The sequence below is a fragment of the Squalius cephalus genome, assembly GCF_949319135.1.
Source record: "Squalius cephalus genome assembly, chromosome: 9".
Classification (NCBI taxonomy): Eukaryota; Metazoa; Chordata; class Actinopteri; order Cypriniformes; family Leuciscidae; genus Squalius; species Squalius cephalus.
Genome location: NC_137130.1, coordinates 26479705 through 26493577, shown reverse-complemented (window position 1 = coordinate 26493577; position 13873 = coordinate 26479705). Strand labels below are relative to the sequence as shown.

Here is a 13873-nt window from a genome sequence, read left to right as displayed (position 1 = left end):
TAGTTATTTAGATATTAAAAAGGGCTGTTTTTTTTAAAGCCTGATTTAAGAGGTTATTTTTTAATGATTTAATTATTTTAAATAATTACTTTGTTTTAGTGCAACTGTTTTTGGGCTAATGTTTGCTAAAACCTCATTTGAGACTAGATTTGTATTTTATATACAGGTAAGTCAATTCTATATATTATGTATTTATTTGCTTTTTCTTAAGCCATTTTTGCATTTTGATGGGTGCTTATTTCTATGCACTGAATATTACTTGACTACTATATTACTATATTTTTTTATTTGCCTGTTTTAGTTCACAATAATTGAGCAGAATTGATCTGGTGTTGTATCAGAATAAAAAATAAAAAAAATCCTAACTTGGCTTTATTCCTTTTTTGTAATCCATGACAAAAATAATGTGCAGGGTTATAATAGCATTTAGAATTTAAATTATTGGGGTGTCATTGTAAAAAATGATACTGTAAAAAAATGGTAAACTACTGGCAGCTGTGGTTGCCATTATCATACTGTTAAAATACGATGTGTTACTGTTTTTGAAATTAACAGCTAAATACCGTTTTGACAACTACAGCATATAGCTGTTAAATACCGGGCTGTAAAATTACAGTTTTATACTGTAGTTGTCAAAACGGTATTTAGCTGTTAATTTCAAAAACAGTAACACATCGTATTTTAACAGTATGATAATGGCAACCACAGCTGCCAGTAGTTTACTGTTTTTTTACAGGATTATTTTTTACAGTGTAGGTTTTTTGACTGTTGAAGTAAAAAAAATGGTTCAAAAAGTTAAGAGAAGATATCATCACCCTTCACAAACAAGGAACAGGATACAAAAAGATAGCAAAGGCTTAAATGTTCCTAGATACACCGTTGGGAGCATAGTTCGCAAGTTCAAAGTTAAAGGAACAGTGGCTGCAGGTTCAGATAAACCCTTGAGTGACTGCAAAAGACCTGCAGCAAGACTTGGTGGCAACAGACTCTGAGGTTTCAGCTTGCAAAGTAAGGCGCGTACTAACCGCATGTCAGAACTTCAAGACTACACCACTACTGACCCAGAAGCACAAGAAAAGTCGGCTTCCAAATTGCTTAAAATCATATAAATAAGCCACAGAAGTTTTGGGATTCTGCTCTGTGGAGTGATGAAACAAAACTGGAACTTTTATGCCCCATGGTTAAGCGGTATGTCTGGAGGAAGAAGAATAAAGCATATGCTGAAAAGAACCCTCTGCCTACAGTTAAGCATGATGGTGGCTCGTGATGCTCTGGGGCTGCTTTGTATCCTCTGGCACTGGAAACCTGCTGCGTGTGGAATGCAAGATGGATTCATTGAAGTATCAGGAAATCCTAGGAGAAAATGTCATGCCATCAGTGAGGAAGCTGAAGCTTGGGCATCATTGGACCTTCCAACAGGACAATGATCCCAAGCATACCTTTAAAATTCCACCAAGGCTTGGTTTCAGAAGAAGTCCTGGAAGATTCTACAGTGGCCATCACAGTCACCTGACTTGAACCCCATAGAAAATCTCTGGTGGGCTTTGAAGAAGGCAGTTACAGCACGCAAACCCAATAATATTACTGAACTGGAGGCCATTGATCATGAGGAATGTGATAAGATTCCTTATAAATCCTGCTATAAGCTGGTGTCTGGTCATACATTTTATTTTCAGCAGGTTAAACAGCAAAAGGGTGTTCTACTAAGTACCAAAGATGTTTGCCAAGAAGGGGTTAATTGATTTTGAGACTGCATAAGTCATTAAAAGTTGCATTTTTAGTTGAATTTGAGGAACCCACTTGAAACATTTGTGTTGAGCTACTTCAATTACTTTTTGTGATTTTTTTAAAATTATGTTTATTGCATTTAGTGGTTGTGTGTTGATGGTGTTTTGTATTTGTGTGCATGATACTGAGTGCACCTTTTACATCTTAGTATTTACCTAAGATCGTGGAAAAGCTACTTGTGATGAACTTTGATTTGTTTCTCATGAACACCTGAGCTTCAATGGTGGCTGACAGTATATTATAAAGGTACATAACAGATTTTAGTACTTTATTAGGTTGGTATATAAACATTATATCAGTTATTGAAATATAAGTTATTCGTAAAATTTGTAAAAACGTAATTGTTGCTACCATTTTTTTTTTTTACCATCTTTTGGTAACCACAGCTCTTTTTTAACCAACATTTTTCTGATTGAAGTAAACTGACTGCCCTAAAAGTGCAATCACTATGGCACTGTCAGGACACTCCTATGTATATATTGACCAGCCTGACAAAAATGGACAATGGCGTGAATTTGGCTATTCACTATTTTAATGTGGCAGGTGAAGGGAGAGTTTTCAAGAAATCAGCTTGAAAATAATCATAATTTCACCTTTCCATTCAGTGCTGTTAGATCCACAGACATGACACTTCCCCTTTAGGATGTCTTAATGATTAAAAGATGGATCTCCACAAAATGTAAGTCCACCCTCTGTATGTTAATCACCAGAGATATTCAGTGCCAAAAGTGCCAGTTCCCGGATGCATACATGGGGCAACACGGTGGAAATCGCTGTCTTTCCGTCTCATTAATTTTCCTTGCAAGGAGAGATCCGGCAGGTCCATGCTTATTTAGTCCATACATATTTTATGCCCTAGGGAAGAGAATGCGGAGGGCAGGATTCTGCTCCCTCTGCAGTCGCCATGGCTTAGGCAGTGAATAAAGCGCCCTTACAAAGTCACACTGTCGTGCTGTCAAGAGGGCAGCTTCTCGCCAAAATGTCATTATCTCCCCACTTGTGTGCAACAATGCGCAGGCCATGAAGGTGAGGAGGCGAGCAAACACACATGGAGAGGGAGAAGAAGTGGAAAAGACGCTTTGGAAAAAAAGGGAAAGAAAGTAAGATAGATACGATTGTTTTCCACCGAAATTTAATTTCACTTTAAGAAGCGCAGGGGTCATTATACTGACATTTCACAATTCAAACACAAAGTGCAGTGCTTGTGCAAAGGTCACACAAACATAAGAATAGATTTGCAATTCAGATTAATTGCCAGCTGCCAACTCCCCGAAGCAAATTTTTATATCATTAGGACGACGTGATTCTTCCAACAATTTTTACAGTCTGCATTCTTGTCGCTGATTAGCTGATGAAAAGGAGGACAAAAGGAGACGAGTTGTGATTCACACACAGTTTATAATTCAAACACACACACAAAACAACAAGGTATCAATTCCAGTCATTTTCTGTAGACCAAGTGGTTAGTATGTTGATTACAGATGTCTCCTTGTTAAACAGTGTCACAGAGCTGCCCTCTGTTCCCCGTGTTCCCCTTGCTAACCCCTTTGTATAGGACATGAACACATACTTTTGTTTTCAAAAGACTCTTTATTTACCTTGATGTGTCAGCAAAGTGGAGAGATGAATTACAAACACACACAAACACACACCTACAACTAGACTGCTGTGTCTCAGACTAGACACCTGAGCACTAAACCAGTGGACATTTAAGCTTTTCTCAGACTGTTGACTATAACCTGAATCAGGATGGCAGCCATCTTGAACTGAGTAAAAGACCTGAAAGGACCCTTTGTATACCCTTGCTCTGTTGCATCATGGGGGAGGGAGATGCCAAGTATGGTGGAAAAGGGGTGGAACTGTTTTTATGAGGTTATTGCTCTTTAAAAGGGGTTTTTATGTGCGCAGATCACAGAAAATATTCTCGTCCAAGCACAAATAAACTGTGTCAAATTTAAAATGCAAATTTCTAAGGCCTATAAATTATCAACATGATCAACACTTTGCAGAGAAACCTGTTGTACACAATCTTCTACATGCCTTTGGCCATCTGATTGATAGTTTATACTTTTTAGAAAGTACAAGGCCTTTTAGTATGATTCTAAAATGGCCCCCTTCAGGTCGTCTTTTTGCTGTGAAATCTTTTCTCATTTTTATACTTTTATGCTGTTAGTAATAATTCAAGATGAACATTTACTGGACGGAAGCAACTTAGGTTTATTTGATTATCCATAGATAATGTTGTAAAAAAAATAAAAAAAATAAAAATGTTTTTAAAAAAGTATTCAATATGATACATCTTTTGAGGAATGTTTATTTGAACATGTCTCAGTCATCATTGTATTATATTGCATTATAGTAGGCTGCACAATAAAAACGAATGTGTTTTGATAATAAAAATCTGAATTTTATCTTACTTTTTGACCATATAAATATCAAAAACTACACCACATTTCACATGTTTGCTCAGTTTGGGCCTCTGAATAAACCTGATGTATCTCCATATTCTCTTGTATCTTATACTACATGAGCCAAGTCTGATGTATCAAATATGATACTCAAAAAAAAAAAAAAAAAACACACATATTCAAATATTCAACCTTTTTTTAGGTTGTTTAAAGATTCAATAATCTGCTCCATTAAAACAAAATTAAAAAAATAAAAATAAATTCATATGTCAGGCTTTACAGGGTTAACAAATTCAAGTCTCTTCTAAAGCTGACCTGAGACTGACCCTCTGACAAAAACCTGCTCATGTTCAAAGGAGGACACCTGGGCCCCTTCACATCCACTAGCAGCTGTCAATCAACATCAGTCAATCTGAATCATTATAACTGACAAAAAGCCTTGAAAGAACAAGTCTCCACTAAGCGTTCTTGTGAAATAGTAGTCTTGTTTAGCCAGACGTTTGACTTACAGCATAAGATCCGGTAAACATTGCAGCGTATACTGGCCAAGAACCACCCACTTACACAGGAAGTAATTGTATGATTGAGATATAAATTGACCAATCACAGTTTGTTTTGATTATACCTCCTGTTTAAAGGAACACGCCAACCTTTTGGGACTTTAGTTTATTCACAGTATCCCTCAGAGTTAGATAAGTCCATACATACCGTTCTCATATCCGTGTGTGCCGTAACTCTCTCTGACGCACCCACCGCTAGCCTAGCTTAGCACAAAGACTGGCGGTAAACGGCTCCAGCTAGCATACTTCTCCCAGTAAGTGACAAAATAACGCCAACATTTTCCTATATACATGTTGTGATTGTATAGTCACAGCGTGTACAAATAACAAGGTCACATGAGACACAGCCATCTTCTAACCATATACATACTGGGAACTATATTCTCAGAAGGCGAAGCACTGCTACTTCTGCGGAGTTATTTACTCCAACTTTGAGCGAACTCTCTGCTCCTTCTCAGGTGCTGCGAGCAAATCACTCCGCAGAAGTAGCAGTGCTTCACCTTCTGAGAATATATTTCCCAGTATGTATTCGGTTAGAAGATGACTGTCTCATGTGACCTTGTTATTTGTACACGCTGTGACTATACAAATCACAACATGTAAATGGGAAAATGTTGGCGTTATTTTGTCACTTATTGGGAGCAGTATGCTAGCTGGAGCCGTTTACCTCCAGTCTTTGTGCTAAGCTAGGCTAGCAGTGGGTGCGTCAGAGAGAGTTACGGCACGCACGGAGATGAGAAGGGTATGTATGGATTTATCTAACGCTGGGGATACGGTGAATAAGCTAAAGTCCCCAAAAGTCGGCGCGTTCCTTTAAAGCTACACTGTGTAACTTTTTTAGTTGATTCTTAGCAAAAAACACTTAGTTCTTTCAAAAATATATGTGCTCATTAATGTATATTTACTTCTTTCAAGTAATAAAGTATTCTCTTAAGTTTATAATCTGCCATTGAAAGTACATACGGGTGAGGGGTTCGAATGCCGGTCGCCATGTTGCCCCTCCATCTTGAAACTACATTAGCCAAAGAGGGACATGCCTGTAAATTCAAGCTTCGCTTTTTGCGTTTTTCACTCAGTGACACCGTGACGAATGCAAGGGGGAGATTACTCGCGAGCTCGCGAGTGCCGGCAGATTTGAAAGATAGTGTGGTGTGTGTGTGTGTGTGTGTGTGTGTGTGTGTGTGTGTGTGCGTGTGTACTCACATTTGAAAGAGAGAATTAAAACGTCAACGCAACAGACAAATCAGCAAGACCATAGTCAATATTGGAGTAACTTTTCCCAGATGGAAAGAGCTCATGAGGAGAAAAGATTTTAAAACGGACGCCGAGGTTGCCTGCTTTCTTCTCGACAGGTAATTCAGCCTGTTATAATTCATTTGTGTAAATACGAAGTTTTATAGTTGCTTGTCTAACCATAGCATGGTTGTGCATAACGGCAGAACGACCTCTAGTATAACTTCATCCTCGCGTCAATGGTGAAAAAGTATTGTTTGCCTTGTAACATAAATCTGTGCTGCGACGGATCACAGGTGATGAATAGTTTTAAAGGCGCAATTTTTTAAGCTATATAAAAAAAGGACACTGTAAATTTTAGTTATTTTTAATTGCTTTTACTTTGTACACATTGTAACGTTAGCCTAATCTGATTATGCTGGGATAGCCGATTCCAAGGGTGACGTTTACCTCCTGACATCTGTCCTGTAGTTTTATTCATTTTAGACGTATTGTTTATTATTGTCATGGACGAAGTCGATAACTGGAAGCCATGTTAATCTTGGAATAATACGGCCACCGTAGGAGTTAAAACGCCCTCGGAATTGAGAGGAACAGAAATTAATATTCACTGGGTAGTCATATACAATTTCACCGCTAGATGGGGGTAAAAATCACACAGTGTAGCTTTAAGGGCAGTTGTATTACACTATAATAATAGATAATTGATAGCTGCACAGAAAACACTATAACAATAACTGTAAGTATAGAGTCTTATCAGAATTTATGTGCATTCAAGATTAATAAATACACATTATTTCACAGCTATGAGAAAAAACGAAATACTGATTACAGGGTAGTTCTGCTAGTGAATATCTAGTTACCTTGTAAAAATAGTTTTTGTAGGTGAACTGATAAAAAAACGCACATATAGATGTTTCATAAGGCTGGCAAATCAGATTAGAGCTTAATATTTGTGTGTTCAGTATGCATCATATGGTCAGTGAACGGACTGTGGGCGGCCCATGCAGCCTAAGGCTGAAACTAGGGAAGACGTAACAAAACACAAATTTCTCTCCTCGTTTTCTTGTACTTTCCTTAACTCCCTCTCAAACATGCATGCACACACATTTAGACAGATGGAGGATTATGAATTTATTTCATCCAGATAGTTGCTGTTCTGCCTTAGGTTCTTTATAGGCTTGGATTTTGGACTGGGATATGGAAGAGTAATTTTGGGTAGTGTCTAAACAATCTATGGATTAATATGGATTATGCATTGGATTTGTCTCCCATCTGAAGTAGTGTAAATAATTGCTGAGAGCTATAATATGCAATTTGAGCATATTACATTATAATGCTTCAGTTTTTATTTTTAGACTAATTTAATCTTGAATATCTAAAAACTAAGGCATGGCCAATTGATATATTATATTAATTTAAGTATGTATTAACCCTTAAATGCATGAATGTTTCGCCAATCATTATTACATATTCGGGTCTTTAGCGACACGGATCTATATCTAACACGGATAGATCTCTAACAGCCACAATAGTATAAAACTCTCCTGATATTTTAATAAAAAATTGCAAAAGAATAAAATAAAGCATATTTCGTTACCTTTTGGAGCTAAGGGTTTGATTTGAGCAGATGCTTTTTACCATCATCGTTATCATCGTCAAAGCTCATTTCCCCAGTACATTCAGCAACTGGCTTATATTTTCAAAATCTCAATCAACTTCTCAAAACTATAATTTTCAACGTCTTCAAAATCAATATTTTGATTGCTGGCAGCTTCTTCACCAGATCCACCATCAAGTGACAGTGACACTAATATTTGATTGCGTTCAGTATTTGCTCTGCAGTAAATCACTGAGTCATTTCAAGTTTTGCTGATGATACTTCCTATTTGTTTGTTTTCTGCCTGCAGTAACTATAAGTGAAACGCCACTTCATCACTGTGTATCAGACATTGCTACCTTGAGGAATAAAGGTGAACTGCACTCATTGAGTCCTCAGAGATTCAATTATTGTTACGCAGAAAAAAAATCCTTTATATATTATATATATTTATATATATATTACATACCTCTGTCGCTAGCGACCCTATTCACTTTTTTACAAGAAATTAAGGCCACACTTTAGTTTGGGAAGCACATTTATTTTCACTATTAACTACAACTTTGACTCAGACTCCTAATTTACTGCTTATTAATAGTCAGTAAGGTAGTTGTTGTAGTGGTTAAGTTTAGGTATAGGTGTAGGATTATGGGATGTAGAAAATGGTCATGCAGAATAAGGCATTACTATGTGCTTTATAAGTACTAATAAATAGCCAATACGCTAGTAATGTGCAAACTAATAAGCAGCTAATTAATAGTGAGAATTGGTCCCCAAACTAAAGTGTTACCACAATTAATCAGTAAACATATAATTTTATAATTTAATTTTGATAATACAGCATTCTAGGCAAGCTAAAAATCCTCAATACAGTAACAACTCTGATGCAAAACACAAGTGGATCATCATTATTATTATTACTTTTATTTAATGGCAATGTTATGCTGTATCATGGAAGACTGCCACTTAATATGTTTACTTGAGTTAATTCTATTTTCGTTTTTATTACAGAGCCAATAAGGACTCAAAGTTGTGCTGTATAGTCCATATAGTCAATCCCATGTGCACAAAAACACCCTTTAACCATGACTGTGTTCACAATGTAGCACAGTCTCCCTTGTTGCTTCAAGAGAAATACTTTAAATTACTGTAATTTACTGCTTATGTTAGCATTCAAAACACAGCAAAATTCTGTAATGTTCAGCCACGAATAGCATGTTTGACAATGTTATACAGCATTGCAGCACCTAATACAGCTTTATTAAATATTTTAGATTTTTACTAGGGACAAAATGGGTGTGAAATAAAGATTGTTTATGTTCTGCATTTCCAGGTGTGATTATGTGTCTTATTCATTACTATGTACTTGTTTCAGCACCATGGACAGGGACCAAGCCACTCTCGCATGTGAACCTGAGCAAAACTAAAAATACATAAATAGAGATTGCAAAAGAGAGAGAATAGAGAGAGAAAGAACAAAACTGAAATATATGCAACAATCACACTCACTGAAACCTTGTGTAATGTACTTTACAAAGTATCCTGCAGTACGTTTGGCCGGACATTTTGCCCATGTTTTCTCATCCCACAGCACATGAAATTATGAACTCAAAAACCTTGAGATAGCTAATCGTTTGAGATTGACATGCTTCATACGCTCTTCTTTGCTTTGGCGGCTATAGCAGTCCTTTTTCATGCATGTGAAACAGCAATGTTATTCAACGCCATACCAGAAGTGGAAGAGGAAAAACACCTGAACAATGACTAGAATAGAATAGCCTTCCGGGGATTACACAGAAAAAAATCACTGCTGCACTATTAACGTTATTGAAATTCCATAAAGCACTGCGCCAGCTCCCTCTCACTCTCTCACACATGCAATCTTTGTTTCGTTCCATCTCTTTCCAGATTGCAGGACACCTAGAACCATAAATCTCAGTCTGTTTCAAATGAGAGGACATGCCCTCAGCTTTGTCCTTCCATACTGAGGTAATTACCAACTATGAGAGCAACCCCTGTGGACAAAACCTCTTAAACAACCCTAAGAATGTCTGCTGGTTTAATGTGGTCTCCTTTTTGCATGGCTTGCTGAATAGCCGGAATAACCGGAAATGTAGTTTAACTACATTTCTTATTAGCCAAGCTATTTTGTTGCTTAAGTTAGCAGAGTAGCCTTGACACTCACTAAAACATTACATTTGCCATGGTAATACTGAAAAAACAATAACAACACACAAAAACACTCAAGGAACCACTGCATTATGGACATGTACCATGTTATTCTTTGAAACACCATGGTATTTGCATGCTATTCCAAGGTATTTGAATATGGTAGTGATTGTATGTTGTATATGAGAAGTACTGGCATTACACACATTTGCCTGTTTCAAGTGCTGTCACGTAAGTACACTCACAATAACTGGTAATATAGTATTCCAATTTTAGGATTTAAAAATAATAATAATAATAACAGTGTATTTTATAAAATGTATCAAATGACATCTATTTTTCATATTTTATATTTATAAAAAATATGAGGTACCTGAAATTCATTTCCTAAACCGTAGCATTCAGTTTAGTTTGTTTATTTCCTGCTAGCTAGTAGCTACATTTTTGAGTAGCTTGCCCAGCACTTCTTATTTCTGTCATGGATCATCCATCATAGGCTATGCGCTTTAGTGAATTTGCATAATTTTTGATACAACTGAGGGAGGAAGGAATCACCTGCATACACCACACAGTAAAAACATATTGTTGGACGCTCCATAACCTCATTTCCATCTAACCCAAACTCGTGCATTCAAGGTGCCAAAAAAAAAAAAAAAAATCCACCTCCAGTTAATCCATAAATGCGCGCACACCGTGAATCCGCGCGCGTTCTCGCGCGCAGATGACAAAACAGCGGACATGTACACATGTGGTGTTTTTTCTTTTCTTTTTTTTTTTTTTTCATACACTTAACGTGAAATAAATGTGATAACAACAGTAGCGGTACATAGCTTCTGTTACAAGCAGTAAACAAACCAACATCAAAAGGAAAAGCAGCGTACGCCTACCGTGCACTCTTCCATGCATGTCCGCACCGAATATACATCCGTTTCATATTTCTGAACCAAAAGCTCAAACTCTTGGTATTTCTCCTGAGCTCGTCGGTCGTAGCGTTGGTAAGCCTGGACGCACTGGCTGCATCCCGACGAATTAGCCATTTCCAGGCTACAGGTCAAATTGTCCGGACTCGTAAACCCGTGAAACAAATCCAAAAGCGAGTAGGAGTTACAAAAAGAAAGATAGAAATCGCTCAGGTTCCAATCGGAGAGGCCCGAGCACACGGCTTCCGGCTCGGCGAAAGTCAAGCAGTTTTTGGAGAAGCTGTCAGGGTGACAAGTTTCAAGACTCCACAGAGGTTTGGTAGAATTGTCTATAAAAATAAGACTCTGCTCTCTCTGATGGCTGGATGAAAGTATATGGTTCGTGTGCTCCAGCCGTTTGTCTCGCGTCCTCGTCTTCGCCTCGGCGCAGAACCACAGATGATCAGAGAGCAAAACGGTGATAAACAAAAGAGAGGCTAAGGACAGTCGCCATCTCTGGGCCCTTTCCGAATCGGTGAATAATGGCTTTTCGTCCTCTCGGGGTGCGAAGCAGATTTTTAAGCCGTCATCTTGCTGCCGACACGTCCAAGCACCCCTGGTCATATTTCAGGAAAGAGCAGCACTGGCCGACTCCACCGCGACGGCTCCTCTGCCACAAAATGCATTGATTTGTAATGTTTTCCTCCCGTTAAACAGCGCTCGTGGCAGCTGTATCCGACTCTCTGGGCTAGATAAAGCCGCGCGCGGTCATATCTCCGTTATTCCGCATGGCTCCCCGGAGAAAAAGCGCTTTCTGTGTGACAACATGCCTCCTCTGTTCCCGAAGCTCCTGCCTGTGTCCCCGTATCTCCTCAAGGGAAGGAAAGACGCTGAACGAGCTGCTCTTTCCCTTTCTGGGCGGATTGCCTTCGATATTCTCTGCTGTTCATCATTACCATCATCATCATCTTGGGTCCTGTGTTAAGTTGCCGCCATGTTCGTCTTGAAACACTTTTTGGGGAGCTGGGTCATTTGCGTCATCTCCATCCTGGCGCAGTAACACAGATCTATAGACTACAGGCGATGGATACACGCGCGCGTGCGCGCGCCCGCACTCACACACACACTCACCTCACACTCACCGGACGTGTCAGTATGAGAGATCACTCATAATAAATGCACATTTTCACGAACATGTTTAGATTTTAAAGCCGGACACCCCCTTGTCATTCCTCTAGTCCACATTCATGGTCCATTCATCTTCAGAAACCCGTCAAACGATCCCGTCAAAAAGCAATCCGTTCATCACAAGCACCAATAAAAATAATAAACGACGAAGTGTGGACGTTTAAAGACGCGGTGGCGCTATATGACATCGTTTTGGCGATGCGTAATGCCCTTTAAATGCGCTAAAACGGGAGGAAAAGGATGTCACAACATGTTGCGTGAAGGAGAATCAGCGAGTGACAGATGAAACGACATTTGTATGTCTCGTTCATCCCGTTCAGGCTGAAGTTTATTAGTATGCAGCGTGTTACTGTGTGTAAGGAGCCGGGCACAGGAGAGACATCTGGGCGTCAAAGCAGCACGTTGGAAAGCGTGCGCGGAAACGTGAGGCGAGTGTGTGTGAGAGAGCGGGAAGCGAGAAAGAGAGACAGATACAGTATATTTGTCCTCTAACAGGCTAACCTTGTGCGGCATGGCCCTGTTTGATACTAAATCTCAAAGCAAACAAAGTGCGCGTGCCTTGAACAATCACCACGCGCTTGGCTTCTGCCTTCCTGTCAATATCTGGCTGCTGAACGTGAGGAGAGAGGCGAGGATAGCATGTAAATGCAGTGCTTTTTCATTTGCACCCTTAAAGTAGTCAGATCACTGTCAGGTTGAATTGCTTGGAGTCCATTCCTTAAAGGGGACCTATTATGCAAAATTCGATTTTAGTGGTGTTTCAACATAAATTTGTGTCGGCAGTGCGTGTATACATCCACCCCATCCATCGTAAGCAGTGTCTCAGAATAAGCTTTTTATTTATTTATTTATTTATTTATTTATTTATTTATTTATTTATTTATTATTAGACATAGACACAACATACAACATTTACAGCTATAACATGTCATCCAAAAAGATAACAATCAAATGGAATTGTTTTTACAATAAATTAAGAAAATAATAAAGGTAAAAAAATAAATAATAATAATAATAAAAAAATAAAAAATATTAAGGGCTATCTGTTATGTATAATAATAGTGGTTTAAGAGAAAATTAGAAAACCAAATATTGGTACTTAAATAAAACAGCATATACTAGTTCAATTTTCAATTAACTTCAACTCTTTAGCATATAAAATTGTATCACTACATTTTGTGTTATCGATACATTGAGAGACTCAATATACAACTGAAAATCAGCCAAAAATACCTTTAAACAAGGTTTAGAATTAATTATTTTACTCTTGTGAATATGAAATGTACCAAATAAAATCATTCATCATAAAAGATCAAGATTCATCATAAAATTGACAGCAGCAGTTCTTGAATCAAAATATATGATAGCATCTGGATGTTAATTCACAGTTATAACCAGATTTCTGTTGAACATGTATAGATAGATCTTCCCAGAATTTTGTGGAATGATAACATTCAAAGAAAATATGTAGAATTTTTTCTGGCTGATCAGAACAAAATGAACAATTTTCATCAATATCCATACATTTTGATAAAGTATAGTTACTAACATAAATATTATGAAGTACTTTCAAATGTAATTCCCGATGTTTGTTAGATATACAAAACCGAAAGGGAAGCAACCAAGCTTTTTTCCAGATAATCTCTGGGAAGCAAATATTCCAGAAAAATGTCCCTCTTGGCTGAAAAGATCTATTTTTATAAAATAGATTTCTAATAAATTTATTGGTGCACTTTTTACTGTTAATGTCCACCCCGTTTAAATAAAGTATGGGTTAAATTCTACAAATGTTAAGGGACAACATATGGCTTCTCATTAACATCATTAGACCTGTGGGAATGGCTTTTATCACAGAATAATACTCTATATTTAATAGGAAATGCCCACTTATTCATGAATTTTTCATAAGAAAGAAACTGAGCTGACTGGTCTAAAAGGTCAGATAAAAAAATCTTTCCAACTCTGTAAATAAAGAGATTTTCTGGTTAACTGTAATATAAGCATTAGTCCACAAGATTGCTTTATGTC

General features: G+C 37.7%; 1 protein-coding gene across 1 annotated transcript in view; it reads right to left on the bottom strand.

Annotated features, from left to right (window-relative positions):
• The window catches only part of nalf1b (NALCN channel auxiliary factor 1b), a 160415-nt gene extending 148127 nt beyond the window's left edge, over window positions 1-12288 (bottom strand). Inside the window, exon 1 of the mRNA XM_079881435.1 lies at window positions 10646-12288. Coding sequence (XP_079737561.1) covers window positions 10646-11281 — 636 coding nt within the window. The 5' untranslated portion in view covers window positions 11282-12288. The remainder of the gene's footprint in view (window positions 1-10645) is intronic.
• Window positions 12289-13873: the final 1585 nt, after the last annotated feature.